The 26,145-nt window shown below is 35.3% G+C and overlaps 5 protein-coding genes across 13 annotated transcripts; 3 read left to right on the top strand and 2 right to left on the bottom strand.

The window, feature by feature from the left end:
• Positions 1–6,063: 6,063 nt before the first annotated feature.
• On the bottom strand, positions 6,064–8,814 carry LOC106296565. 2 transcript variants are annotated; one of them, XM_013732723.1, is made up of 8 exons: positions 8,703–8,814; positions 8,093–8,482; positions 7,796–8,021; positions 7,556–7,701; positions 7,350–7,437; positions 7,118–7,264; positions 6,447–6,599; positions 6,064–6,358 (listed from the first exon to the last, which is right to left on the bottom strand). In XM_013732723.1, exons 2-8 carry the CDS (start codon positions 8,455–8,457, stop codon positions 6,287–6,289), a joined length of 1,197 nt encoding a protein of 398 aa, XP_013588177.1. In that variant the 5' UTR covers positions 8,458–8,482; positions 8,703–8,814; the 3' UTR covers positions 6,064–6,286. The 2 variants fall into 2 exon arrangements, with proteins under 2 accessions (XP_013588177.1, XP_013588178.1); XM_013732724.1 differs by lacking the exon at positions 8,703–8,814 and adding an exon at positions 8,630–8,652.
• Positions 8,815–9,236: 422 nt separating this feature from the next.
• LOC106296566 (SAC3 family protein 1-like) lies at positions 9,237–11,809 on the bottom strand. The gene is made up of 8 exons (XM_013732725.1): positions 11,534–11,809; positions 11,223–11,323; positions 10,658–10,879; positions 10,277–10,495; positions 10,107–10,192; positions 9,910–10,006; positions 9,664–9,756; positions 9,237–9,566 (listed from the first exon to the last, which is right to left on the bottom strand). Exons 1-8 carry the CDS (start codon positions 11,703–11,705, stop codon positions 9,393–9,395), a joined length of 1,164 nt encoding a protein of 387 aa, XP_013588179.1. The 5' UTR covers positions 11,706–11,809; the 3' UTR covers positions 9,237–9,392.
• Positions 11,810–12,613: 804 nt separating this feature from the next.
• On the top strand, positions 12,614–15,186 carry LOC106298660 (SAC3 family protein 1-like). Its single transcript, XM_013734799.1, has 8 exons — positions 12,614–12,889; positions 13,100–13,200; positions 13,544–13,765; positions 13,928–14,146; positions 14,231–14,316; positions 14,417–14,513; positions 14,667–14,759; positions 14,857–15,186. The coding sequence occupies exons 1-8, from the start codon at positions 12,718–12,720 to the stop codon at positions 15,028–15,030; spliced, it is 1,164 nt and encodes a 387-aa protein (XP_013590253.1). The 5' UTR covers positions 12,614–12,717; the 3' UTR covers positions 15,031–15,186.
• A 422-nt stretch (positions 15,187–15,608) lies between these two features.
• LOC106298547 lies at positions 15,609–18,359 on the top strand. 2 transcript variants are annotated; one of them, XM_013734685.1, is made up of 8 exons: positions 15,609–15,720; positions 15,941–16,330; positions 16,402–16,627; positions 16,722–16,867; positions 16,986–17,073; positions 17,159–17,305; positions 17,824–17,976; positions 18,065–18,359. In XM_013734685.1, the coding sequence occupies exons 2-8, from the start codon at positions 15,966–15,968 to the stop codon at positions 18,134–18,136; spliced, it is 1,197 nt and encodes a 398-aa protein (XP_013590139.1). In that variant the 5' UTR covers positions 15,609–15,720; positions 15,941–15,965; the 3' UTR covers positions 18,137–18,359. The 2 variants fall into 2 exon arrangements, with proteins under 2 accessions (XP_013590139.1, XP_013590140.1); XM_013734686.1 differs by lacking the exon at positions 15,609–15,720 and adding an exon at positions 15,772–15,793.
• Positions 18,360–19,612: 1,253 nt separating this feature from the next.
• On the top strand, positions 19,613–23,841 carry LOC106300319. Of its 7 annotated transcripts, none has more exons than XM_013736438.1 (10): positions 19,614–19,725; positions 19,844–19,912; positions 20,023–20,075; positions 20,176–20,309; positions 21,043–22,593; positions 22,690–22,741; positions 22,867–23,015; positions 23,121–23,207; positions 23,319–23,447; positions 23,540–23,782. In XM_013736438.1, the coding sequence occupies exons 4-10, from the start codon at positions 20,241–20,243 to the stop codon at positions 23,618–23,620; spliced, it is 2,118 nt and encodes a 705-aa protein (XP_013591892.1). In that variant the 5' UTR covers positions 19,614–19,725; positions 19,844–19,912; positions 20,023–20,075; positions 20,176–20,240; the 3' UTR covers positions 23,621–23,782. The 7 variants fall into 7 exon arrangements, with proteins under 7 accessions (XP_013591886.1, XP_013591890.1, XP_013591891.1 ...); XM_013736433.1 differs by having other exon boundaries at positions 19,997–20,075; XM_013736435.1 differs by having other exon boundaries at positions 19,997–20,075; positions 20,172–20,309.
• The last annotated feature ends 2,304 nt before the right edge of the window (positions 23,842–26,145 follow it).

Below are 26,145 nucleotides of genomic sequence, written 5' to 3'. Positions count from 1 at the left end.
AAGACTTCCCACGAAGTCTTCGGGAAGTCTTCCAAAGTCTTATGCCCAAAGTGGTACAAAAGAATGATGTCAAGTGGAGTCCAAGCTTATCTATGTTGAAAAATGATATCTAGCTCCATGCGTAATAGTTTTGTTTATGCTCTGTTTTACGATTTGTATGTGTACTATTTTAGTTTTGAATTCTTTTGTAAACTTGAAGAGATGTTAATCAAAAGAATTTGGTAAATATGTTCATGTTTTCAAAAGTACTTGACATTATTGAAGTTATACAACATACCAAGAAATTTTTTTAACCATTCTTCCACTCATAACAAACCGAAACAACACAAAAACTTAGTCAAATTTACTATAAGTAAGAGAGAAGACTTCACAAGAAAACTTAGTCAAATTTACAAAAGATCAAACTTGGATTTTGAGTGAAAGTTGAAATTTTAAATCTCATATAAGTTAAAAGTATATCTTATGATCAAAAAAGACACATTAAACTTGATATTCTTGAAGTTACTTAACACTTTTGAAAATTAAAAACATACTTTGAAGTTACTTAACATTCTAGAAAATCTAACGTAGAAGACTTCTCCAGAAGTCTTCTCTTAGAAAATTTCTTAAGAATTCTTCTCGGATTAGCTTGAAACATTAGTAAACATAAATATTTTAAATCTCATAATTATCACTAAATAAGTTATGAATTTCATCCAGGAGCCCCAATATTGACTAATACACATGAATTAATAAGAAAATAATAAAAAATCATTTTAATTGTAGAGAAAATGAAAATTTATTAAACATTAACGTAGAAGACTTCCTAAGAAGTATTCTCAGTCTTCTCCGAAAAGACTTTTTAAGAAGTTTTCTATTTAGATCATTTTTGCAATTGCAAATTTATAAAGTAAGACTTCTAAGGAAGTCTACTCTACAGAAGACATCTTAAGAAGTCTTCTTTTGTAAGTATTGGCTTGCTTTTTAATTTGAAAAATTATCGAAAATGTCAGAGTCTTCTCGGATAAACATGTTAGTTTTGCAACTGACCGAAGTTTGTCAGAAATTTGACTTTTTATAGAAGACTTCTCGGGTAGTCTTCTCAAAGTTTTCTCAATGTCGTAAGAAGTCTACTTGAGAAACTTTTGCAATTGACTATATTTGACCTTTTCAGAGCGGAAGACTTCTATAGAAGTCTTTTCTCGTAACCAAAGGTTTGACCAAAACCCGGAGTAAAATTTGAGAAGACTTTAATATTAAATGTCTTACTATTATTTTTCAATTGGAAAAGTAACTCACGCAGACTTCTTGCGACAGTGAGAAAACTTCGGGAAAACTTTCAGAAGACTTCTTTAGAAGTTTTCTATGAGAAGACTTCCCGAGAAGTCTTCGATAAAAAGTTAAATTTCTGACAAACTTCGGTCAATTGCAAAACTAACATGTTTATCCAAGAAGATTTCTCGAGAAGTCTTCTTTGAGATTTTTCAGTTTTTTTTTCTTAATAAGGGAAAGTTAGAAGACTTCTAGTGAAGTCTTTTTGATGGAGAACACATCTAGCGAAGTCTTCTGAAAGTCTTCGCGAAAAAGATCTAAGAAAAAAACGATTTCATACCTTGAACATGTGAGATGACTTGCTTAGCTTCTCCAAGTACCTATAACTTCACTACAAAAGCAACCAAGTCGTTAATGACCACGAATCATGAGCTTTAATGTCTCTATGAACCTTACAAAGTTTGGAATCAAAATTTTGGTTTTTTGGATGAATTTGAAGAGAGAGTGAAAGAGATGTGATTTGTGTGCATAAGTAATGAGATATGAAGAGTAAAAATTGAAACTTTGATGCATTAAGAGCTTCAAATTTGTTGTTCATGGTGGTTAGCGTATTGATGGCAATGACAATATTGTAAATACTTGGAGAATATGAGGATGATAAGGTAAAATATTTATTTTCGAAAGAAAAAAGAAAAAAAAATAATGGCATTTTCGTGAATAACTCGAAATTTTAGGGTGAATAGAAAAAAAGAAAGTTTCAAAAAAAACATGGGTTATTTTTGTGTTTGATTTGAAATTTTAGGTCATATTTGAAAAAAACTTTTAATTTTTGCGTATTTATACACTGACTTTTGGATATACAATAATTATTAATATTTATATAAAATATTATATATTTTCATTAAAAAAACTGACATTAGTTTTGAAAGGTTGTCAAAATATGAAATGATATGTGTATCTATAATTTTGTGTATTTTCATTATAATATCAAGGGTTCATTTTTAAAATTTTATTGGTTTTAAGAGTTGTGTATTTTCATAAGCAACAAATGAAATTTTCATCTCAAAAACTAGATGCAACTTTTCATCTAAACCACTTAAGAGTATCAATTTTTCATATTAATACACTGACTTTTAGATATAAAGAATCATTAATATTTATGTAAAATATTAATAAATAGATTTGAACAAAGTAAAAGTGAAAAGATACATTTTTCATCTCAAAAACTAATAAATTAAAATTTTCATGTATAAAATTAAGTGATTCAAAATTTTATATTAATACACTGACTTTTAATTAGATATAAAACAATTGCAAATATTAGTGAAGTACTATTAAATAGATATAAACAAAGTAAAACGAAAAGACACAAATTTTCATCGAAAACTGATAAATGCAACTTTTCATGTAAAAATTAAGAGATACAGTTTTTCATATTAACATTGACTAAATAATTCTAAATATTTATGTGAAATATTAATAAATAGATATGAGGAAATTAAAAGTGAAAGACACAACTTTTCATCTCAAAAACTAATAAATGCAATTTTTCATGTACGAAAATTCTTGAAAGATGCAACTTTTCATGTTAAAAAATTAAGAGATTTAAATTTTCATATAAATACACTGATTTTTATATAAAACAAAATTTCAATATTTATTTGAAGTTTTAATAAATTGATACGAGAAAAGTAAACGAAAAGACACAACTTTTTATTTCAAAAACTAAAAAATCCAACTTTTCATGTAAAACAAATTAAGAAATGGAAATTTTCATGTGAGAAAAACTTAAGAGATTCAAATTATCATATTAATGCACTGATTTTTAACTATAAAATAATTTAAAATATATATGTGAAACATTAATAAAAAGATATAAGCAAAGTATAAAATGAAAAAAACACAAGTTTTCATGTTAAATGATGTGTCTTTAAAAAAATGCTAAATGATGTGTTTTTCATCTTAAAGTTTTATTAGTATTAGAAGAAATATATCTAAAGATGCATTTTTCATAATAATGTATCTTTTTTAACATAAAACTACATAGATTTTTAAAGAGTTATCTTTTGTCTGAATATGTGTCTTTTAATTCTAAAATTTACATAGATTTTTAGAGATAATAAAATGTCTAAAATGGTTATATTCATTCTAAAAACTGCGTAGGTTTATGAGTTTTTTAATTTTATTTTCATATATATTTATATAAATTTTAAAATAGTCTTAATTAAATGTCTTTAAAATATTTGGATGATTCGATTTGTTGTATATTTAATTATTCTATAATATTATAAATTAATAAAATTTAATATATGGTTTTCAATTATATTTTTTGGTCTAAACATGTTTTGGTGCGTTTTTGGCTGATTTGTTTTTTATTCGGGTTTCAGATAAAATGTTTGGACCTATTTAAATAATTTTATTTATTAATAGATAAGTATTAAAAATAGAAAACAAAACAATTATATTTATTTATGCACAATTAAATTTATGCTTGAGTTTTATATATGTGTTTTTTATTAATTGAATCTTTAATTACACTTAAATGAGTAAAGATTTTCAGAGATTTTAAGTGAATCTTTGGAATTAGTTAAGTGCACTATTAAGTTTATATAAATGAAAAATGCAACTGATTAAATAAAACAATGCAACTGTTGGTGATCGCATCTTGTGTTAATGGGTTATATATTGCAATTATTGGTCATGAACCATTATAATTTTTTGGTAATTGTAGCATTTAGTGATGAGTCCTTGCAACTTTTGGTGTTAGTCATTGCAACCATTAGCTAACAATTACAATGTTTGGTTGTCAATTATTGCAACCCTTAATCTTCCACATAACAAACTGTGACAAATCACAACTAAAATAACGACATATGAATAAATAAAAATCACAAATAGATTAGGAAATTTAGAGTTTCGTTGTTCAAGTTAATCAAAGATAAATTCTTTTGAATACATAAAATTCAAATAATTCTAAAAAGAAGAAGAATGTGTGTGTGATTTACCAATAGAAATATGTATTGTACATGATCTATTAAAGTTACCATATAATCATGTATACTTGTCATTATAAGTTACCTTATAAAATTAGTAAATCATTAAATTTAAATGTGTTTGCTTAAAATACATAAAATATTATGTAGTATTAAAAATTTCAGAATAACTTACCTAAACTAATAGGAGAAGTATGTTTTAATTGGTATTGATGTATTAATATTTTAGTTGTAGTTTAAAACTAAATATATATATATATATATATATATATATATATATTTAATATTATCTATAAATGAATATAAAGACATACGTTCTACGTTTTGACATGAGAAATTGTTTGAAAGTAAAATTAAGAAGTTAATCTTTAAAAATGTAAAATTAAGAAGTTTTATATAAAAATACTTATAAGTTATGAAATGGTATATTTACTTATATAAAATGTGTTCCCGCGCAAATTTATGAAATCTACCATAAGATTTTTTTCTAAATCTGTGCATCTTGAATGACGAATTTATGAAATAATATATTGTCATAAATGTAAGTTTGCAATTTATTATGGTTTCTTCTTATTATCTTTTTTATAAAAAAATATATACTGATTTGTAAAAAACTATTTTATAAAATATAACATTTTTATTTTTATAAAATGAGTTCCCGTGTGATATTGCATAGTTTTTTACCTAGTGTTCATAACGGAAAGTTGGAGAAATGTTTATAGTGTTATGTGTTGAGTATTGGCAATTTAGCACGAACAAGAATAGCTTTCATAACTCTTGTTGATGACAGGCACTTAGGAACGCACCCATGGTGGATAGATACATTGTTCTTTGATGGTGCAGAGTGGGGCTTGCATAACTATTGCTTAGGGTAATAACAAATAGTGTATTTTTAGTAATTTCATCAATATAATTACATTAATTCGAAGACATGTTTTTGTAAATAAAATAATAACTTAAATCAAAATAATAAAAATGTATTATATTTATTGTCACTTAATCTTTACTCCATATAATTATTTTACTAAATAAAAACTCTTTATATTTTATTTAATTTAGCCAAAACATAGAAAAAGTCATTTTTATTAGTTTATAAAATCAGTTAGGCACGAACAACTATCCATTTAGGTACGAATTGTTTTTTCGAGTATCATATTTTTTGTTTTGAAATTAGACCCGCTTGAATATTATAAATTTATGTGTGAGTTTTGAGTTGAGTTTTTCTGGATCTGGATTAGTTCGGTTCTGGTGTATAGGAACCTAAAAATATCTAAATAATAAATGTATCTGAAACGGGTTCAGATATTTGTACCAAAAATAACCATATTACCCGATTCGGTCTATATCTTTTGAATACAATTAGTAATAACACGATCCATGAAAATATATAATACTAATTATGAAAAACAAATATCAATGTATATATTTTTTTGTCATCACAAATATCAATGTAAGAACATGTAATAACCAATATCCACGCATATGCGCAGGTCAATCTATAGTTTTCATTAAATCTAATGACAAATTGTTTAGATATCACAAAAATTCACATATTTTTTTTTCTAAAATAGTATTTTTCACAATATAAATGATTAAATTACTCTCAGTCTCCACCCCACAAAAATCAAACCGTAGATTCTAATCACTAAACCTAAATATAAAATAAATTTTTACATTTTAATAAATATTATTTTATTTTATTTTTTTCTTTGCTGTTTGTGAAATAAAAATATGTTTAATGTAAATATGATTTCGGACTTTCGGTTCGATCGCAAATAAATCGAGGTGATTATGTTAAACATACCCTTCATATCATAAGTGTGTACAAATCATTATGCCTGCTTCATAAGTTCACATAGAGTGTGTACAGTTTTGAAACCATCACAAGAAACAGAGCACTCTGTTTTATTTAATCCTTAAGCGCAAACGCAACATTTTTGCTTTCTTGTTCCTTTATTTCAGACAAAATGCGTCAGAATGATTAGGTATACAGTCTTTATATATATATATATATATACTTAGGTAAGTAAGCATGCATCAGTTTAGAGTGCAGTTTCTGCAGACTGTTCAGGCCTCTCTACTTGCTTCTTCAGAAACTCCATCACAGAGAGACGCTGCGTTCATGTTAAAAATTACATCTTCAGATAAAGTTAATTTTAGAGAAGCAGAAGAGAGGAAGTGAGTAGTGCAAGAAAATCTCACTCGTTGCTCGAGAGGAACAGAATCTTCAGAGTCCAGTTTCAAAGATTCCAGCAGTTTCATGCCTTCCTTGAAACCATCTATGGCTGCATCTTCGTTTGTTAGACTTCTGTCTATATCTGCAACTTTGGCTAACGAAACTGCCACATCCAGAATCTACAAAAAAGATTTGAAGAAATAACAACCAAACTTAGTAAAGGTTCCTTTATTCACCAACGAGACAATCATTAAGCACTTATCTATCCACTAAATCATACTTTGACTGCCTAAAGATTCATCAGAACATCCAAAAATACGAGAGATTTTAATGGCAACTATGACTCTATGATAGCAGATTTGGTGTACAGACAAAACTATGACTCTATGGACTATGACCTAACACACATAAAGCATATTGCAACTTCAGGACAGACCTTGCCTCAGTTTCCAACTTCTCTACGCAAGAAATCAAGTAAGAATAACAAAATTCAAGAGAATATTTTCAACAAAACAACAAATGCCTCAAGAAACAGAGCTTATGAGCTATAGTTAGTTATAATGGACACAAATCAATAATCTATAAAAGCCTCCAGAAACAAAATCTTATGATCTACAAATAAGGCTTCACACATGCTAGGATTAACAAAACACTGGGGGCCAAAACTGAAGAAGTAAGCATGGAGACATATGCTTACTTGTGAAGGAGCATTTGGGTGATGCTTCATTGCATCACGTCTAACATTTAAAGCACGGATGTAGTACGACCTTGCAGCATGTAGATCTCCAACATTATATTTAACATCTCCTATTTTATTGAGCGAGACAGAAAGTGTATGTGTAATCTGCAAAAGTTTAGCAACAACTTTTAAGAAAGTGGTAACAAATTTGCAAAAGCAAAATATAACAAAAAGCAATGTGATAAGAAACCTCCAAATCATCCATAGGCAGTTTCATAAGGAACTCAATACTCTCTTCGAAATGATTGACTGCAGAACTTGAGTCTCCCATTGCTCGGCTGCAGTAACCAGACAAACTAAGTTAAGTACCCTCGTTTGCTGAATCTTACTTGTCCACAGAAAAGTTGGGATGAACAAAGAGAGAGAGAGAGAGAGAGAGAGAGAGAATGAGCATACCTGCAGTCGCCAAGCATACCAAGGACTGCACCAAGCTGTGAACACAACTCTGGTGTATTACCTTCCCTCCCTAGCTGATCTCGAATGTCCTCAGTACACATCGCCAACCTTGATTTAGCACTTTCATAATTCTGAGCTTGAAATGCCTAAGCATACAAGTCGAATAAGAACAAAGTCAATTAACAAAAACTCCCAATATTAAACGTAACTAGGTTAACAAGTTCTAGAGGTAGAACTCACTCTCATAGCTTGTTGCACCAAGAAAGAACCTCTTTCCATGGAAACATCAGCGTAAATCACCTTCTTGTTATCATCTTCTTTATCTGCGCTATTCACAAGCGATCTCTTGATTCTAGCATGGCCTTCAATAAACTGATCAACCATCTTCTGAAGGTTTTCATCAGCTTCCATACTTTCGATGTCAGCACCGCATAGAGGGCAGTCCTTAAACCGTGCTAAGCACACTCTGCACTCAAGAAAACACACTAAAGTTTTAACAAAAGCAAGACCCAAATAAAAAAGCAAATCAGTGCTTACTTGCAGAAGACATGAGCACAAGGCACACATCTAGTGCTATCAAACAGAAGTGATTGACATAGCATACAGCTAAAAGGCCCAAGCTTGAAGGTCTGGGAGTCATAACCAAAGGGGCACTTGGCAGGCAACGTTGCAGAGTCCTCCTTACTCAATCTTCCTTCCTTTTCAGGACATCCTTTGCTTGGAGCAGAGGCATCAGCGGATTTAGAGAAAGGGCAAGCTGCAGAAGCAGTCGTCTCCCCTTGTTTTGCGTCGTCAGGACGAGTAGATTTAGAGAAAGGACAAGCAGAAGGTGTCGTGTCGGCTTGTTTAGGAGCATTGTCGGGACGAGCAGCTTTGGAGAAAGGGCAAACAGAAGTCGTCATTGTTGGTTGATACCGAACAAACCCCCTACACCTCAAAACAGGAAAATTTAAAATCCAAAATCGATAACACTGCTTCTTTTCTCCACAATGAAGATTATGGAAACAAAAATATATATTTTTAGCTGAAAACAGCTTCTCGCCCTGACAATAACTGAAAAGAATTGAGCATTACTGGAGATATAAATTTCAGACAGCGGTTCAGAAAGAAGCTGAGAGAGAGAGAGAGAGAGAGTAGATGGATAAACCTGGAGCGGATTGAGATTTTGATGCCGGTGTCCTTTAGCTGTGCAATCAATGATCGATGTGTATATTATTAGCTTTTGTGTTCTCTGAGTTTTGGTGTTTCTCTCTCTCTGTGTCAGCCTCGGTCAGGAGAAGATATTATTATTGAAGGAAGGATCTGTGTCGTTTGAATTAAGCTTTAAATTTTTAATTTTCTTTTACAAACCAGAAATAGCCTAAAGGAGACTTTTACCTCATTGATTACTTCAATCATTATCCGGTCGGGCATTAGTTGTTCAAACAAACCAAGGGAGTCGTGGTTGTGGATGGGTCATGTGACTGTAGTTGATTTTAATGCGGGATTCGTCGGGTTTGAAAAGAGGTTGTATTCTTAAAAAGATAATTGGTAAGAGAGACTCATCAGTAAACCGGATATTACATGAACTAGTTGGTCCAGGTACGTGTAGTAGAATTGATGATTTACTATATTAGCAGTATGTTCCAACGAGCACACAACTATCACTGTACTTGAAGACTCGAATCAAAAAGATCAAACAGATCTCAGTGAATTTCTTTTTGCTCAGCATGTCGTTGCTCTCCCTGTTCAAACATGAGACATGAATAGGCATGAATGTATATATTTTAGGGTTAAGAGATCAAAAGATTACAGTTAAGATTGACACAAGTGAAGGATACAATCGAATTCTTATGTCTTATGTGTCTTCACACAACAACCTCTCAACTTCAATCCCAATCAAATCATAGTTTTTAAAACCTTCCTTTGGACTGCAGAAGTTTGTCTGCTTCGTTGGCAACACAATGCTCCCATCGGAATCAGTACGTATCTCAAGACCACACTCATGGCATAAAGATTCAACATCCATCTCCTGAAAATTATATAAAAAACTCAGCTTATGACATTTCATATTTTACCAAGAGTTTAAGAATATATAGAAAACAAGGGAATCTGCATGTATATATTACCTTCATCATCAGGTTCTGGGATAGCCGCAAGAGAGGATAGGGTTGAAGCTTGTAGCATACATTGTTTATGCATTCCACAGCGAACGATCGCATCTTTTACCATTAAAACATTCAGAAAATGATCAAATATAGTTTAACAGTCTATTCAAAATATTATAAAATGTATATTTATATCACGTAAAGTGCCACAAGAACCATGCATGAAAACTAGGACACAACAACATATTCAAGTCCATACAAGCTCACCTCTCTAATATGGGGCTCACTTATGCAATACTGCAAGTATGTCGCTTCAGAAGCCGTTGTTCTTAGGAAACTCCTGTAGTTACCATTCCGATATGATCTGCAAGAAATGAGGAAGAAGCACCATACTTTAGTTCATCTTGTGTTGATGTAGTTAATTTAAATAACTCAACCGCAAAGGATTGAACAGCATAACCTACCGTAAAAGTTTTCGAACAAAACACATTTCCTTGGATTTTATTAAATTAGAAGTCAGCTTGCGAAACCATAAAGACAGTGGCTCCCCCTGCAGATCAAAATCATAATGTTTATGTAAATGAAAAATGTGACATGCTAACGAATAAAAGGATAAAGGAAGCAGAGAAACAACCATCACTCCACTACTGGTATTGAGGTGAAGCAGCACATAGAGTGAACGGAACTCCGCTTCATTTTCGTAGATGTAATCTGGTTTCCTATTTACATCATAGATATTATACAAAGTGGTGAGAGTTTTTGCTAGCTGCTCCATGTTCAAGTGATGCATTGAGCTAATACTTGCACCACTACAACTCTGAAGCCTCTGGCGAGATATGACATGGAATTTAACCTGTATGATATAAGCCCATTTGAGAGTCAGAATAATAACATCAATGGAGTAAACACACACAAATGAGTTTCAATCATGAACCAGAAAGAAGTAATTCTAACGAAAAATAATAAAGATGTTAGAAAAGAGTAGAGAAAAAGAAACATGTAATAAAAAACATACGATTTCCTCGTACAGGTGGATGACTCTCTCGTTGGCTAGATTCTGGATGCTGAGATCTTGTCTAATAGACCTTGTCCTGTCGAAAATAAAATCATGAACCACTTCAAAGGGGTGCTCCCTTGAGTCCATCAAGCTTAGAAGGTATCTCAGAGTTTCTTCTAGAACCGGGAGCGGCCTTACATCAGATGCCTGAACATCCGCTGCTGAAAGGGTTCTGCAAAACTAGCAAGAACACAGAGAGAGTATAATAACTAATTTTAGCAAGGACAAAAAAGAGCGATGTTATACAGAACAGTTTGTGTATCTCCCAATACAAACTACTAATCCTGATCATTTTACAAAAGAAACTTAAGCCTCCTGTTTTGTTTTTTGTTGAATCAAACAGTGGCTGCTAACTCGCATAAATGCACATATTGTTGTGCCAAAATATAGAAAGCGAAAGCCTCAGCGCCTCAGCTTAATGTGAAATTTTCCCATAGAGATACAATCACTGTCTACTACAAGCTAATTAATCAGTATTATTATATACACGAAAATCAAAACTTTTATATATCTCAAAGCTCACCTTTTTGACAGCTAGATCTGAGGATGATTCAGTGGGGTTTCCATGAAGCCTCTCAAACACTGAGAGATCACGCAAGCGTTCTCTTGTGACTCTTTCCCGCTCTGTTGTTAATAAGGAAAGCAATAAACTTTATTAACTGAAGCTGTTTACATCCTTATTGCTGCTGGCCAATATAGCCTAGTATTACTAATCCTTTTACACACTGAATTTGTATAAACTAAACTGACATTTATCTCTTGATTCTATGCAATTCAGGCGCAGGATAGGTTCAATTTTAGCGGAATCTAAGGTCAAATAGAAATTGATTTTACCAGGACACATAGATGAGCAAGTTCCGACGATGAAGGACACGTCAGCAGAATCTCCACCCTTATTATTGTCATTGCTTCGGTTGCGTGGTACATCGGATCTTCTCCGATACGAATCACTAGCTCCGCCGACGGATCCAGAAGAAGAAGAAGAGCCGCGACTACGACGATTCATGGCTTAGAGTTTGAGATCACCGACGAAGGAAGGATCCTCCCTCAGCGGCACATGTAGTTTCCCGAACGAGAGAGTCTCTGGGCCATCGAACCAGTGAACTGTTTGCTGAGTAAACCGAATAAAAATACTATTAGTTAACTAATCCGGTTCATTAGTTTCAGTAAACCGGTGACAGAACATTCATAGTTGGTTTGGTTCAATAATTCTAATACCCACCCCTTCGAATCCAACTGGTATTCACCTAGAACGTGGCATTCATGATTCAACAGTTTGTTTGGTACGGTAACACTATAACCAACTATTTCGGTCGTTTTATTTTTCGTTTACCACTAATTTTGTAACAACCCGTCCCGTGGGACCCAGGCTGACAGCGCTGCAGCGCACCGACCCCAACCTCTCCATTATGGGAACTACCTGCCCCATAATTAGGTTGTTGGTGAGATTCGAACCCCCGACCTCACCCTTTAACAGTCTTCCCACAAGACAAGCTGTCACCAATTGAACTGCAGATCAATTGGTGACAGCTTGTCTTGTGGGAAGGCTGTTAAAGGGTGAGGTCGGGGGTTCGAATCTCACCAACAACCTAATTATGGGGCAGGTAGTTCCCATAATGGAGAGGTTGGGGTCGGTGCGCTGCAGCGCTGTCAGCCTGGGTCCCACGGGACGGGTTGTTACAAAATTAGTGGTAAACGAAAAATAAAACGACCGAAATAGTTGGTTATAGTGTTACCGTACCAAACAAACTGTTGAATCATGAATGCCACGTTCTAGGTGAATACCAGTTGGATTCGAAGGGGTGGGTATTAGAATTATTGAACCAAACCAACTATGAATGTTCTGTCACCGGTTTACTGAAACTAATGAACCGGATTAGTTAACTAATAGTATTTTTATTCGGTTTACTCAGCAAACAGTTCACTGGTTCGATGGCCCAGAGACTCTCTCGTTCGGGAAACTACATGTGCCGCTGAGGGAGGATCCTTCCTTCGTCGGTGATCTCAAACTCTAAGCCATGAATCGTCGTAGTCGCGGCTCTTCTTCTTCTTCTGGATCCGTCGGCGGAGCTAGTGATTCGTATCGGAGAAGATCCGATGTACCACGCAACCGAAGCAATGACAATAATAAGGGTGGAGATTCTGCTGACGTGTCCTTCATCGTCGGAACTTGCTCATCTATGTGTCCTGGTAAAATCAATTTCTATTTGACCTTAGATTCCGCTAAAATTGAACCTATCCTGCGCCTGAATTGCATAGAATCAAGAGATAAATGTCAGTTTAGTTTATACAAATTCAGTGTGTAAAAGGATTAGTAATACTAGGCTATATTGGCCAGCAGCAATAAGGATGTAAACAGCTTCAGTTAATAAAGTTTATTGCTTTCCTTATTAACAACAGAGCGGGAAAGAGTCACAAGAGAACGCTTGCGTGATCTCTCAGTGTTTGAGAGGCTTCATGGAAACCCCACTGAATCATCCTCAGATCTAGCTGTCAAAAAGGTGAGCTTTGAGATATATAAAAGTTTTGATTTTCGTGTATATAATAATACTGATTAATTAGCTTGTAGTAGACAGTGATTGTATCTCTATGGGAAAATTTCACATTAAGCTGAGGCGCTGAGGCTTTCGCTTTCTATATTTTGGCACAACAATATGTGCATTTATGCGAGTTAGCAGCCACTGTTTGATTCAACAAAAAACAAAACAGGAGGCTTAAGTTTCTTTTGTAAAATGATCAGGATTAGTAGTTTGTATTGGGAGATACACAAACTGTTCTGTATAACATCGCTCTTTTTTGTCCTTGCTAAAATTAGTTATTATACTCTCTCTGTGTTCTTGCTAGTTTTGCAGAACCCTTTCAGCAGCGGATGTTCAGGCATCTGATGTAAGGCCGCTCCCGGTTCTAGAAGAAACTCTGAGATACCTTCTAAGCTTGATGGACTCAAGGGAGCACCCCTTTGAAGTGGTTCATGATTTTATTTTCGACAGGACAAGGTCTATTAGACAAGATCTCAGCATCCAGAATCTAGCCAACGAGAGAGTCATCCACCTGTACGAGGAAATCGTATGTTTTTTATTACATGTTTCTTTTTCTCTACTCTTTTCTAACATCTTTATTATTTTTCGTTAGAATTACTTCTTTCTGGTTCATGATTGAAACTCATTTGTGTGTGTTTACTCCATTGATGTTATTATTCTGACTCTCAAATGGGCTTATATCATACAGGTTAAATTCCATGTCATATCTCGCCAGAGGCTTCAGAGTTGTAGTGGTGCAAGTATTAGCTCAATGCATCACTTGAACATGGAGCAGCTAGCAAAAACTCTCACCACTTTGTATAATATCTATGATGTAAATAGGAAACCAGATTACATCTACGAAAATGAAGCGGAGTTCCGTTCACTCTATGTGCTGCTTCACCTCAATACCAGTAGTGGAGTGATGGTTGTTTCTCTGCTTCCTTTATCCTTTTATTCGTTAGCATGTCACATTTTTCATTTACATAAACATTATGATTTTGATCTGCAGGGGGAGCCACTGTCTTTATGGTTTCGCAAGCTGACTTCTAATTTAATAAAATCCAAGGAAATGTGTTTTGTTCGAAAACTTTTACGGTAGGTTATGCTGTTCAATCCTTTGCGGTTGAGTTATTTAAATTAACTACATCAACACAAGATGAACTAAAGTATGGTGCTTCTTCCTCATTTCTTGCAGATCATATCGGAATGGTAACTACAGGAGTTTCCTAAGAACAACGGCTTCTGAAGCGACATACTTGCAGTATTGCATAAGTGAGCCCCATATTAGAGAGGTGAGCTTGTATGGACTTGAATATGTTGTTGTGTCCTAGTTTTCATGCATGGTTCTTGTGGCACTTTACGTGATATAAATATACATTTTATAATATTTTGAATAGACTGTTAAACTATATTTGATCATTTTCTGAATGTTTTAATGGTAAAAGATGCGATCGTTCGCTGTGGAATGCATAAACAATGTATGCTACAAGCTTCAACCCTATCCTCTCTTGCGGCTATCCCAGAACCTGATGATGAAGGTAATATATACATGCAGATTCCCTTGTTTTCTATATATTCTTAAACTCTTGGTAAAATATGAAATGTCATAAGCTGAGTTTTTTATATAATTTTCAGGAGATGGATGTTGAATCTTTATGCCATGAGTGTGGTCTTGAGATACGTACTGATTCCGATGGGAGCATTGTGTTGCCAACGAAGCAGACAAACTTCTGCAGTCCAAAGGAAGGTTTTAAAAACTATGATTTGATTGGGATTGAAGTTGAGAGGTTGTTGTGTGAAGACACATAAGACATAAGAATTCGATTGTATCCTTCACTTGTGTCAATCTTAACTGTAATCTTTTGATCTCTTAACCCTAAAATATATACATTCATGCCTATTCATGTCTCATGTTTGAACAGGGAGAGCAACGACATGCTGAGCAAAAAGAAATTCACTGAGATCTGTTTGATCTTTTTGATTCGAGTCTTCAAGTACAGTGATAGTTGTGTGCTCGTTGGAACATACTGCTAATATAGTAAATCATCAATTCTACTACACGTACCTGGACCAACTAGTTCATGTAATATCCGGTTTACTGATGAGTCTCTCTTACCAATTATCTTTTTAAGAATACAACCTCTTTTCAAACCCGACGAATCCCGCATTAAAATCAACTACAGTCACATGACCCATCCACAACCACGACTCCCTTGGTTTGTTTGAACAACTAATGCCCGACCGGATAATGATTGAAGTAATCAATGAGGTAAAAGTCTCCTTTAGGCTATTTCTGGTTTGTAAAAGAAAATTAAAAATTTAAAGCTTAATTCAAACGACACAGATCCTTCCTTCAATAATAATATCTTCTCCTGACCGAGGCTGACACAGAGAGAGAGAAACACCAAAACTCAGAGAACACAAAAGCTAATAATATACACATCGATCATTGATTGCACAGCTAAAGGACACCGGCATCAAAATCTCAATCCGCTCCAGGTTTATCCATCTACTCTCTCTCTCTCTCTCTCTCAGCTTCTTTCTGAACCGCTGTCTGAAATTTATATCTCCAGTAATGCTCAATTCTTTTCAGTTATTGTCAGGGCGAGAAGCTGTTTTCAGCTAAAAATATATATTTTTGTTTCCATAATCTTCATTGTGGAGAAAAGAAGCAGTGTTATCGATTTTGGATTTTAAATTTTCCTGTTTTGAGGTGTAGGGGGTTTGTTCGGTATCAACCAACAATGACGACTTCTGTTTGCCCTTTCTCCAAAGCTGCTCGTCCCGACAATGCTCCTAAACAAGCCGACACGACACCTTCTGCTTGTCCTTTCTCTAAATCTACTCGTCCTGACGACGCAAAACAAGGGGAGACGACTGCTTCTGCAGCTTGCCCTTTCTCTAAATCCGCTGATGCCTCTGCTCCAAGCAAAGGATGTCCTGAAAAGGAAGGAAGATTGAGTAAGGAGGACTCTGCAACGTTGCCTGCCAAGTGCCCCTTTGGTTATGACTCCCAGACCTTCAAGCTTGGGCCTTTTAGCTGTATGCTATGTCAATCACTTCTGTTTGATAGCACTAGATGTGTGCCTTGTGCTCATGTCTTCTGCAAGTAAGCACTGATTTGCTTTTTTATTTGGGTCTTGCTTTTGTTAAAACTTTAGTGTGTTTTCTTGAGTGCAGAGTGTGCTTAGCACGGTTTAAGGACTGCCCTCTATGCGGTGCTGACATCGAAAGTATGGAAGCTGATGAAAACCTTCAGAAGATGGTTGATCAGTTTATTGAAGGCCATGCTAGAATCAAGAGATCGCTTGTGAATAGCGCAGATAAAGAAGATGATAACAAGAAGGTGATTTACGCTGATGTTTCCATGGAAAGAGGTTCTTTCTTGGTGCAACAAGCTATGAGAGTGAGTTCTACCTCTAGAACTTGTTAACCTAGTTACGTTTAATATTGGGAGTTTTTGTTAATTGACTTTGTTCTTATTCGACTTGTATGCTTAGGCATTTCAAGCTCAGAATTATGAAAGTGCTAAATCAAGGTTGGCGATGTGTACTGAGGACATTCGAGATCAGCTAGGGAGGGAAGGTAATACACCAGAGTTGTGTTCACAGCTTGGTGCAGTCCTTGGTATGCTTGGCGACTGCAGGTATGCTCATTCTCTCTCTCTCTCTCTCTCTCTCTCTCTTTGTTCATCCCAACTTTTCTGTGGACAAGTAAGATTCAGCAAACGAGGGTACTTAACTTAGTTTGTCTGGTTACTGCAGCCGAGCAATGGGAGACTCAAGTTCTGCAGTCAATCATTTCGAAGAGAGTATTGAGTTCCTTATGAAACTGCCTATGGATGATTTGGAGGTTTCTTATCACATTGCTTTTTGTTATATTTTGCTTTTGCAAATTTGTTACCACTTTCTTAAAAGTTGTTGCTAAACTTTTGCAGATTACACATACACTTTCTGTCTCGCTCAATAAAATAGGAGATGTTAAATATAATGTTGGAGATCTACATGCTGCAAGGTCGTACTACATCCGTGCTTTAAATGTTAGACGTGATGCAATGAAGCATCACCCAAATGCTCCTTCACAAGTAAGCATATGTCTCCATGCTTACTTCTTCAGTTTTGGCCCCCAGTGTTTTGTTAATCCTAGCATGTGTGAAGCCTTATTTGTAGATCATAAGATTTTGTTTCTGGAGGCTTTTATAGATTATTGATTTGTGTCCATTATAACTAACTATAGCTCATAAGCTCTGTTTCTTGAGGCATTTGTTGTTTTGTTGAAAATATTCTCTTGAATTTTGTTATTCTTACTTGATTTCTTGCGTAGAGAAGTTGGAAACTGAGGCAAGGTCTGTCCTGAAGTTGCAATATGCTTTATGTGTGTTAGGTCATAGTCCATAGAGTCATAGTTTTGTCTGTACACCAAATCTGCTATCATAGAGTCATAGTTGCCATTAAAATCTCTCGTATTTTTGGATGTTCTGATGAATCTTTAGGCAGTCAAAGTATGATTTAGTGGATAGATAAGTGCTTAATGATTGTCTCGTTGGTGAATAAAGGAACCTTTACTAAGTTTGGTTGTTATTTCTTCAAATCTTTTTTGTAGATTCTGGATGTGGCAGTTTCGTTAGCCAAAGTTGCAGATATAGACAGAAGTCTAACAAACGAAGATGCAGCCATAGATGGTTTCAAGGAAGGCATGAAACTGCTGGAATCTTTGAAACTGGACTCTGAAGATTCTGTTCCTCTCGAGCAACGAGTGAGATTTTCTTGCACTACTCACTTCCTCTCTTCTGCTTCTCTAAAATTAACTTTATCTGAAGATGTAATTTTTAACATGAACGCAGCGTCTCTCTGTGATGGAGTTTCTGAAGAAGCAAGTAGAGAGGCCTGAACAGTCTGCAGAAACTGCACTCTAAACTGATGCATGCTTACTTACCTAAGTATATATATATATATATATAAAGACTGTATACCTAATCATTCTGACGCATTTTGTCTGAAATAAAGGAACAAGAAAGCAAAAATGTTGCGTTTGCGCTTAAGGATTAAATAAAACAGAGTGCTCTGTTTCTTGTGATGGTTTCAAAACTGTACACACTCTATGTGAACTTATGAAGCAGGCATAATGATTTGTACACACTTATGATATGAAGGGTATGTTTAACATAATCACCTCGATTTATTTGCGATCGAACCGAAAGTCCGAAATCATATTTACATTAAACATATTTTTATTTCACAAACAGCAAAGAAAAAAATAAAATAAAATAATATTTATTAAAATGTAAAAATTTATTTTATATTTAGGTTTAGTGATTAGAATCTACGGTTTGATTTTTGTGGGGTGGAGACTGAGAGTAATTTAATCATTTATATTGTGAAAAATACTATTTTAGAAAAAAAAATATGTGAATTTTTGTGATATCTAAACAATTTGTCATTAGATTTAATGAAAACTATAGATTGACCTGCGCATATGCGTGGATATTGGTTATTACATGTTCTTACATTGATATTTGTGATGACAAAAAAATATATACATTGATATTTGTTTTTCATAATTAGTATTATATATTTTCATGGATCGTGTTATTACTAATTGTATTCAAAAGATATAGACCGAATCGGGTAATATGGTTATTTTTGGTACAAATATCTGAACCCGTTTCAGATACATTTATTATTTAGATATTTTTAGGTTCCTATACACCAGAACCGAACTAATCCAGATCCAGAAAAACTCAACTCAAAACTCACACATAAATTTATAATATTCAAGCGGGTCTAATTTCAAAACAAAAAATATGATACTCGAAAAAACAATTCGTACCTAAATGGATAGTTGTTCGTGCCTAACTGATTTTATAAACTAATAAAAATGACTTTTTCTATGTTTTGGCTAAATTAAATAAAATATAAAGAGTTTTTATTTAGTAAAATAATTATATGGAGTAAAGATTAAGTGACAATAAATATAATACATTTTTATTATTTTGATTTAAGTTATTATTTTATTTACAAAAACATGTCTTCGAATTAATGTAATTATATTGATGAAATTACTAAAAATACACTATATTTTTATATATTGTTGTTAGTGTTTTCAAATAATTTTCATTTATACTAATATTTATGTTTTCAAAAAGTATCAAAATGTACTATTATGTTAATTTTTAACTCAACTAAATTGAAATCTAGCCAAAAATAGAAAACTTCGGTTCAACCTAGTAAAAGTTTTGAAAACCGAATTAACCGAACCAATCTAACAGTTTTAACCGAAATTGCAGCTACCATTCAAATCTATTTAGAATGCAAAGGGATAATTAATACTGTTAATAATGATCGAAACGCTGTCGTTTTAGCGGCTCCATAAAAGTGTTAGTATCTTTTTGTTGATGACTGACGGAGACGAAACACAAATTAGGGTTTCACAATTGCCCCTCAAGTCGCCGAGCCAGTTGATCACCGCCGCCGTCTCTTCATCCTCCTCCTCCTCCTCCCCAAAGTTAGCTCCTTTCCTGTTGGGTTTCTACGACTAGGGCTCTGTTTGATCTCCTCTGTACATTGAGAATCGAGCTGTTGGTTCTTTAGAGTTTGACGAGATTCTTTCTTTCTCCTTTCAGTATATGATAAAATCAATCGGATTCTAGTTGTATCCTGTAATGGCGCACTGAATCAAACCCCCAACGCTGGTTCGTCACTAATTGCTGCTCTTTCGATCTTTCCCAAAAAAAAGGATTCAAAAATTTTCGAAATCGTGACGCTTGTTGTTTCAGGTTTGTGACATGCTTACTGTTGCTAGGCTGTTCTTGTTCCCGAGCTTGACAAATCATCCTTCTGGGCTCATCGTCCAAGGTATTGTTGTAATCATGCTTATAATTTACATCGTTTCATTTTGTCTTGTTTCTGCTTAGAATTCCCCATTTTGATGATTTTTTTTTTTTGTTTTAGTTAGATCTTGTGAGCTGCCACCAATTCCCCTCTTACATGAACCTTATCTGAGAGAAGAGAAGGTCAAACATGGGAGCTCTTGCTCAGGTTGTTTCCTGGATACCCGAAGACGACCTCCTTCTAAAGAACGCCATAGAGGTTAACTCTCCTTTCCTTGACTTTTTGTTTCCATTCTTTCCTCAACAGAGTGTTAGATAGAGTTGGTCTGAAGCATGTTAGTTGGAATTACTCTTATTGGTTGTTATCAGTTTTGACTCTCAAGTCGTTTCTTCATTTGATTTTTATCTTACTGCTTCATTTGTTTTGTGTCTTGAGAGTTGAGATAATATGAATTTTGGGGATATCACGAAATAGTAGAATTTTCATGGCACTTCTTTGTTGGATCCAGTTAATATCGTGTCCCAGTGTTATATACCGTCTTGTGTTAGCAAGCTAGAATTGTTGCTCTAGACAAAGTTGTACCACTAAGTTAGCATCATAATTACTTGTTTGTTGTTAAGGGATTTGCAAAAGATATATTCTTATCTCTGCACCACAAAAAATATTAAATCTTTTGTCATGAAGTTATTTGGTTTTCTGTTGAGAGCTACTTTATGAGCACATAAAAAATGATTGGACATTAAATTTACGGTCTTGAAATTTGTGTTGAGAGATGCATTTTACGAATGGTTCACGAATCATTGCATTACAGACAATTATGTTCTGTCTCTTACATAGCATTTTGTAAATCAAGCTACTAAGCTGCTAGGCTAGCTAAAAAGTTTGTCTAATGGTGTGGTGCTTCTGGAGATATTTCGTTTTTTTTTCTCCATTTAGCTTGTTTTGTCTTCTCGCAATGAAGCGAATCAATCTCCTTAAACTGATTTTGCAGGCTGGTGCATCTCTGGAATCGCTTGCTAAAGGCGCTGTGCAGTTTTCTAGAAGATTCTCTATCAGAGAACTGCAAGATCGATGGCATGCACTCCTATACGATCCAGTAGTTTCTGCAGAGGCAGCTCTTCGGATGGCTGAGCTTGAACGTACTAACCCTAATTTTCCTACAAAGTTTACTAGAACTGGATCAAAAGAAAACAAAAGTTCATCCAAGAAGAGGAGGGCTGAACAGCTCAGAAGCACTTATCATTCCTTACGGAAGAAGTTTCGCACCGAGTCGTTCAATTCCTTGGATCTAGGCTTTCTCGTTCCATCAAATGATAGCCATTTCATGGATAATGGTGATGGAACACATCTTGGTCTTGAAGACTCTCACATGGACATTATCCACAACGCGTTCCCTGATATCTTGGCTGACGGCGGTTGCGTGACAAATCATGTCGTGTCAGATGATAACTTACAGGGAAACATCTCCTACGTAGGAGGAGAGAATCTCACATTCACTGAACAGACAGGTCCTTCCGGATGTGATTCGGTTCATCAAGGCTCCAAACAGAAAGTAGAGATTTCTGCTCATGAGCCGAAAACAACAATGGCTAGCACTGATTGCTTCCTGGCACAGCTTTCAACTTCTCTCTTTGAAGACGAGGAGCCGTTCATAGAAGTAGATGGCAAAGAAGTTGACAAGTCGTATTATGATGGCCTTAGCTCACTGTTGGTGAGCCCGGCAAATGTGAAAAGTAGCGGGGCTTTGCCTATTAACAACACTGAACAAGCTCTTCCCGCAGGTGCGGTTCCGAATGGCCATCATGCGATGATCCCTGAGCTATATGGTACAAGTGCAGTGAGTTCAATGGAGTGCAAACCTGTGTCTGACTTATCTGCGTTTGATCCTCATCCTGAGGTTGTTAATGGTGTTATCTGCTGTCTATTAAACCAAGAGGATCCTGATATCCCGTGTAATGACGACATTCTTCTGTCCAACACCTCCCACCCAATGTCGGTTTCTTCGTTAGCCCGGCGGAACTTTAAAGATATAAGCAGTCCAATGACTTCATCTGTCAGAGATCTCTCTGCCGCTAGGGAAAGAAGTGAGGGACATACACAAAAGAAGGCACCAGGACGTTTGCAAGGGTCTTCTTCTCAAGGAAAGCCAGAGATAGGTCAACCAAGTCAATCTACCAAGTTCAGGGCATTGACAAGTCCTCCTGAGACACATAATAAGGCTGGTCCTGCACAGGCATCATGCTCAAACACTCTTCTTTCTGATGGTTCAAAAGATGGAAACAAAGAGATGGTCAGTGGAAAACGTATCGTCGGATTTGATGAACATGGAAGCTATTCCGAGAAGGAGATTGGAAACTGTAAAGAGGACGAAGGTGTAGTACTACCGGTAAATGAAGTGCCACAAGCAAAAGATGATGATGATGATGTTGACTTGATTGAGATTTTAGAACGTGAGCTGGAGATCACAACTCATACAGAAGCAGACGAGGAGGTTTTTGAGAGTGACGAGGACTTGCCCAATTATTCTGACATTGAGGCTATGGTAAACTCTCGACTTTCACCCTTAATTCTTGAGCCTTTATGGCTACTCTATGATACATTTACGACGCCTAAACAATAACCGCTCTTTTGATTGCAGATACTTGACATGGATTTGGATCCCGATGACCAAGATAATTTTGATCTTGAAGGTAATTAATTGAGCATCCCTTCTCATTCAGAAGAAGTCTTGTTACTTTTGTCTTTTCCTACAAGAGACCTTACAATAGGTTAAAGGCTTATTTTGTAATTCTTTAAACATTTGTTTCACATGCAGTCTCCAAGTATCAAAGCCAAGAAATGAAAAGAACAATTATGAGGCTTGAACAAGCTGCGTATTCATATATGCAAAGAGCCATTGCTTCCCGTGGTGCATTCGCTGTTTTATATGGTAGATATTCAAAACACTACATCAAGAAGCCTGAGGTATTATTATGATCCCTATTCATTTGGTTGTCGTTTAAGTATGTATGATTTAAGCTTCTTAATAGTTATTGTATCACTTGTTAACATCACGTCTTCTTGGCACAGGTCTTGGTGGGTAGATCAACAGAAGATCTCTCGGTGGACATTGACTTGGGTAGAGAAAAGCGTGGCAGCAAAATATCTCGACGCCAGGTTGGTTAAATAAAGTAGATGCTTCTGTTTGATGTTTGGCGAGATTGTATGATAAAGGACAAAACACTGAAACTTAACAACCATGTGTTTTTGTGCGTGTGTGTGGGACAGGCGATCATCCGGTTGGGTGATGACGGATCGTTTCATATGAAGAACCTGGGGAAGTATGCAATCTCAGTGAATGAGAAAGAAGTAGATCCTGGACAGAGTTTAATCCTCAAATCTGATTGTCTGCTTGAGGTTTGATCCTCTATTTTACCTTTTGATCATATTACACTAAATAATAACCGCACTCCCATGTCCTTTATTAATGAACTTGAATGTTGTCCTAGATACGGGGAATGCCTTTCATATTCGAGACAAACCAAAGTCGCATGAAAGAGTACTTGAAGAGAACAGGGAAAGGGAATTGAGACGAGAAACGAGAGCGACTGTTCTTTGTGTATTGGCTTGTGAAGAAGTTGAATGATAGTCTCTCTCTTGTAGTCTTGTGTAATGTTACCTTAACCTCACAGGAGCATGTTTTGTAGATCTTTTATTACATGTTTAGTTCTGCAACATGCATAGTTGACCCAGTTTTTTTTTTTCTTACTCGTTAGCCATAAGATGAAAATAGAACTCTGATTGCAACTGAGCTTGTTGTGTTTCACCGAAGAATGAGTGTTCTTGTTTTTGACTTGTGAAGTTGTTACAGAAAAGAAAAAACAACGTAGAGACTAACGGAGCTCCGGTAATAGATTAACGCAAAGCAAACTAATCATGTTTATAGCTTGGGTCCCCTCTTCTACCCATAGACAGTTGGTTTAAAGTTATGTCTTGTAATTAACCAACTTATATGTCCATTCCACTTTTCCACTTTACCAAAATAGAAAGTTCATTACTTAGTTTGTTTTCATCAAATCTTGCCTTTCATGGAATCGGCACTACCTTCTATTTATAGTATCTCAAGTGGGTCCTTCACTTCTTCAACTCTCTCTTTTCTCTTTCACTACTTTCTTCTTATTATTATATCTCTTTGTCCTCTCTCCCAAATCTCTACAACAAAAAAAAAAAAACGAATAATGGCCAGAGGGAAGGTCCGAATTCGTATCAAGAGGATAGAGAACCAGACCAACCGACAAGCGACGTATTCGAAAAGAAGAAATTGTTTGTTCAAGAAAGCTCACGGTTTTGTGTAATGCTATAGGGTTTCTATTATCATGTTCACTGGGGCATTAGTCGATTGTCCTCTAACAACTGATGGTAAAGTAGACTACATAGAAAAACATAAACAATATATCAATGGTGTCGAGCAAAACACAAGACAATACTGTTATAGAGTTATACGTTATAAAACACTAAATTATAAACAAAATATTTAATATGTTTTTTTAACGGCTTTCGCATTAATTTTTTTGTTTTTTTGTTTTAAAAAGGATACAACAGCTGGAAATTTAAATAAAGAAACTAAAAAAATAAAAAAAAACCAAACCAATCGCAAACTACCGGTTTATCAAACCGGGACCGAAAGCCAAAACCCTAAAAGGCCCGGAAGGCAAAAGAAGTGACGGAACCTTCCTCACATGGAGGCGCCACGTCGACTGCGGTTTAGCGCCTAAGCCGAAGCACCGAATCTGTACAAACCGGATGGTGGAGCAACTTCCGATAGAAAAGATTCCGTAGAAGCAAAGGAGGCGAGACCACCGGACGCAACAGAACGTCTCCATCGGAGAAGAAAACTTGAAAAGAAAAGGGGGAAAGCGCAGAGGGTATAGAGAGACCATCAGAACTAGTCGGCTTCGCCGGTACGGAGCAGAAGCTTGAGGAGATCTAGATCTCCCCCCCGAAAACCACTCGTCTCCACCGCCTCCAAAGCCCACGGTCTCGAGCTCAGTCCACCGTCCTCGTAGCGAACCTGCAAGCTGATAAAGGGGCCACTCCAGATCTGTAGAAACCACCACCTCTACGCCAAGCCACCGCCCCTATAGAAACCAGAACCACCACGCCGCTTCGCCGGAAAAGACTCTACCACCGTGGATCTAGAGCAAACAACCGAGGAGAGCTTGAGGTCCACGCGCCAGATCTGACACGTGAAGCTAGAGCCGCGGCCAAAGCTACCAAATCACCGTAACAGCCACCACCGCCTTGCAAAACCCACCCTCCACAGCCAGTTTCGGGTCGAGAAACTCGTGAAGGATACTCAGCGAAAGGAGGAGGAGAGACACAGAACGGGGGTCCTCTCACGACGTGAAACGGCTGAAGCCGACCGCTGGAGAGGCAAGGAGGCTCGCCGGAAATCGCTCTAAGAGAAAAAAAAATTGTTGTCACAATGACCCAATTTTTTAAACAATATTTAATATGTTTCTCATATAAACCAAATCCTAGGATAAGACTTGGATAGGGCATTATGAGTTTATTTGTATATACTTGTTTTTATATATTTGATCATTTTACTTAGATATATATAATATTTTTTGTTGTTATTATATAATTTTTTTCTGATGGATCCGATTAATTTTTATTAAAAATTGTGGAATTAAACTATAATTAATATATCATGGATTGATTGGATTGGACACTAAACAAATCATGACACAAAAACCTTAATTTTTTCCACCGAACACATTTTTGAAAAAAATAAACGCTATTGTTTCCACAGTTGAATTATTTTGACAATTATCTTCCATATATTTTTGAAAGGTTTCAGATCAACCATCGAATTGATAGATGTCATTTTAATGCTTTTAGTCGTATGCTTAAGGAGAATTTACATTTTTGTAATTTAAAGTCGTTTAAAAAAAAATCAAATATAACATACAAGAAAAAATCTAACATATAAAAAATATAACATATAAGATTTCCTCATTTTTGTAATATAAAGTCATTTTAAAAAGATTTTTTTTTTTTTTTTTGTCATCAAAATGTCAAGTCTGTGATTCGAACCCGGGTTATTGAGATC

The sequence above is a fragment of the Brassica oleracea genome, chromosome C6, assembly GCF_000695525.1.
Source record: "Brassica oleracea var. oleracea cultivar TO1000 chromosome C6, BOL, whole genome shotgun sequence".
In the NCBI taxonomy this organism is placed as follows: domain Eukaryota; kingdom Viridiplantae; phylum Streptophyta; class Magnoliopsida; order Brassicales; family Brassicaceae; genus Brassica; species Brassica oleracea.
This window is presented reverse-complemented; position numbering and strand designations above follow the sequence as displayed.

Excerpts from the sequence above, each read along its gene's own strand:
- LOC106296565 (XM_013732723.1), bottom strand. The coding sequence starts at position 8,457 with ATGACGACTTCTGTTTGCCCTTTCTCCAAAGCTGCTCGTCCCGACAAT. Across the intron at positions 7,438-7,555 it reads GGTATGCTTGGCGACTGCAG|CCGAGCAATGGGAGACTCAA; the intron begins GTATGCTCATTC and ends TGGTTACTGCAG. Across the intron at positions 7,265-7,349 it reads TGCCTATGGATGATTTGGAG|ATTACACATACACTTTCTGT; the intron begins GTTTCTTATCAC and ends AAACTTTTGCAG.
- LOC106296566 (XM_013732725.1), bottom strand. The coding sequence starts at position 11,705 with ATGAATCGTCGTAGTCGCGGCTCTTCTTCTTCTTCTGGATCCGTCGGC. Across the intron at positions 10,007-10,106 it reads TTTGTTCGAAAACTTTTACG|ATCATATCGGAATGGTAACT; the intron begins GTAGGTTATGCT and ends CATTTCTTGCAG. Across the intron at positions 9,567-9,663 it reads CCCAGAACCTGATGATGAAG|GAGATGGATGTTGAATCTTT; the intron begins GTAATATATACA and ends TATAATTTTCAG.
- LOC106298660 (XM_013734799.1), top strand. The coding sequence starts at position 12,718 with ATGAATCGTCGTAGTCGCGGCTCTTCTTCTTCTTCTGGATCCGTCGGC. Across the intron at positions 13,766-13,927 it reads TCCACCTGTACGAGGAAATC|GTTAAATTCCATGTCATATC; the intron begins GTATGTTTTTTA and ends TATATCATACAG. Across the intron at positions 14,760-14,856 it reads CCCAGAACCTGATGATGAAG|GAGATGGATGTTGAATCTTT; the intron begins GTAATATATACA and ends TATAATTTTCAG.
- LOC106298547 (XM_013734685.1), top strand. The coding sequence starts at position 15,966 with ATGACGACTTCTGTTTGCCCTTTCTCCAAAGCTGCTCGTCCCGACAAT. Across the intron at positions 16,628-16,721 it reads TGGTGCAACAAGCTATGAGA|GCATTTCAAGCTCAGAATTA; the intron begins GTGAGTTCTACC and ends TTGTATGCTTAG. Across the intron at positions 17,074-17,158 it reads TGCCTATGGATGATTTGGAG|ATTACACATACACTTTCTGT; the intron begins GTTTCTTATCAC and ends AAACTTTTGCAG.
- LOC106300319 (XM_013736432.1), top strand. The coding sequence starts at position 20,241 with ATGGGAGCTCTTGCTCAGGTTGTTTCCTGGATACCCGAAGACGACCTC. Across the intron at positions 22,594-22,689 it reads ATTCTGACATTGAGGCTATG|ATACTTGACATGGATTTGGA; the intron begins GTAAACTCTCGA and ends TTTTGATTGCAG. Across the intron at positions 23,016-23,120 it reads ACTACATCAAGAAGCCTGAG|GTCTTGGTGGGTAGATCAAC; the intron begins GTATTATTATGA and ends TTCTTGGCACAG.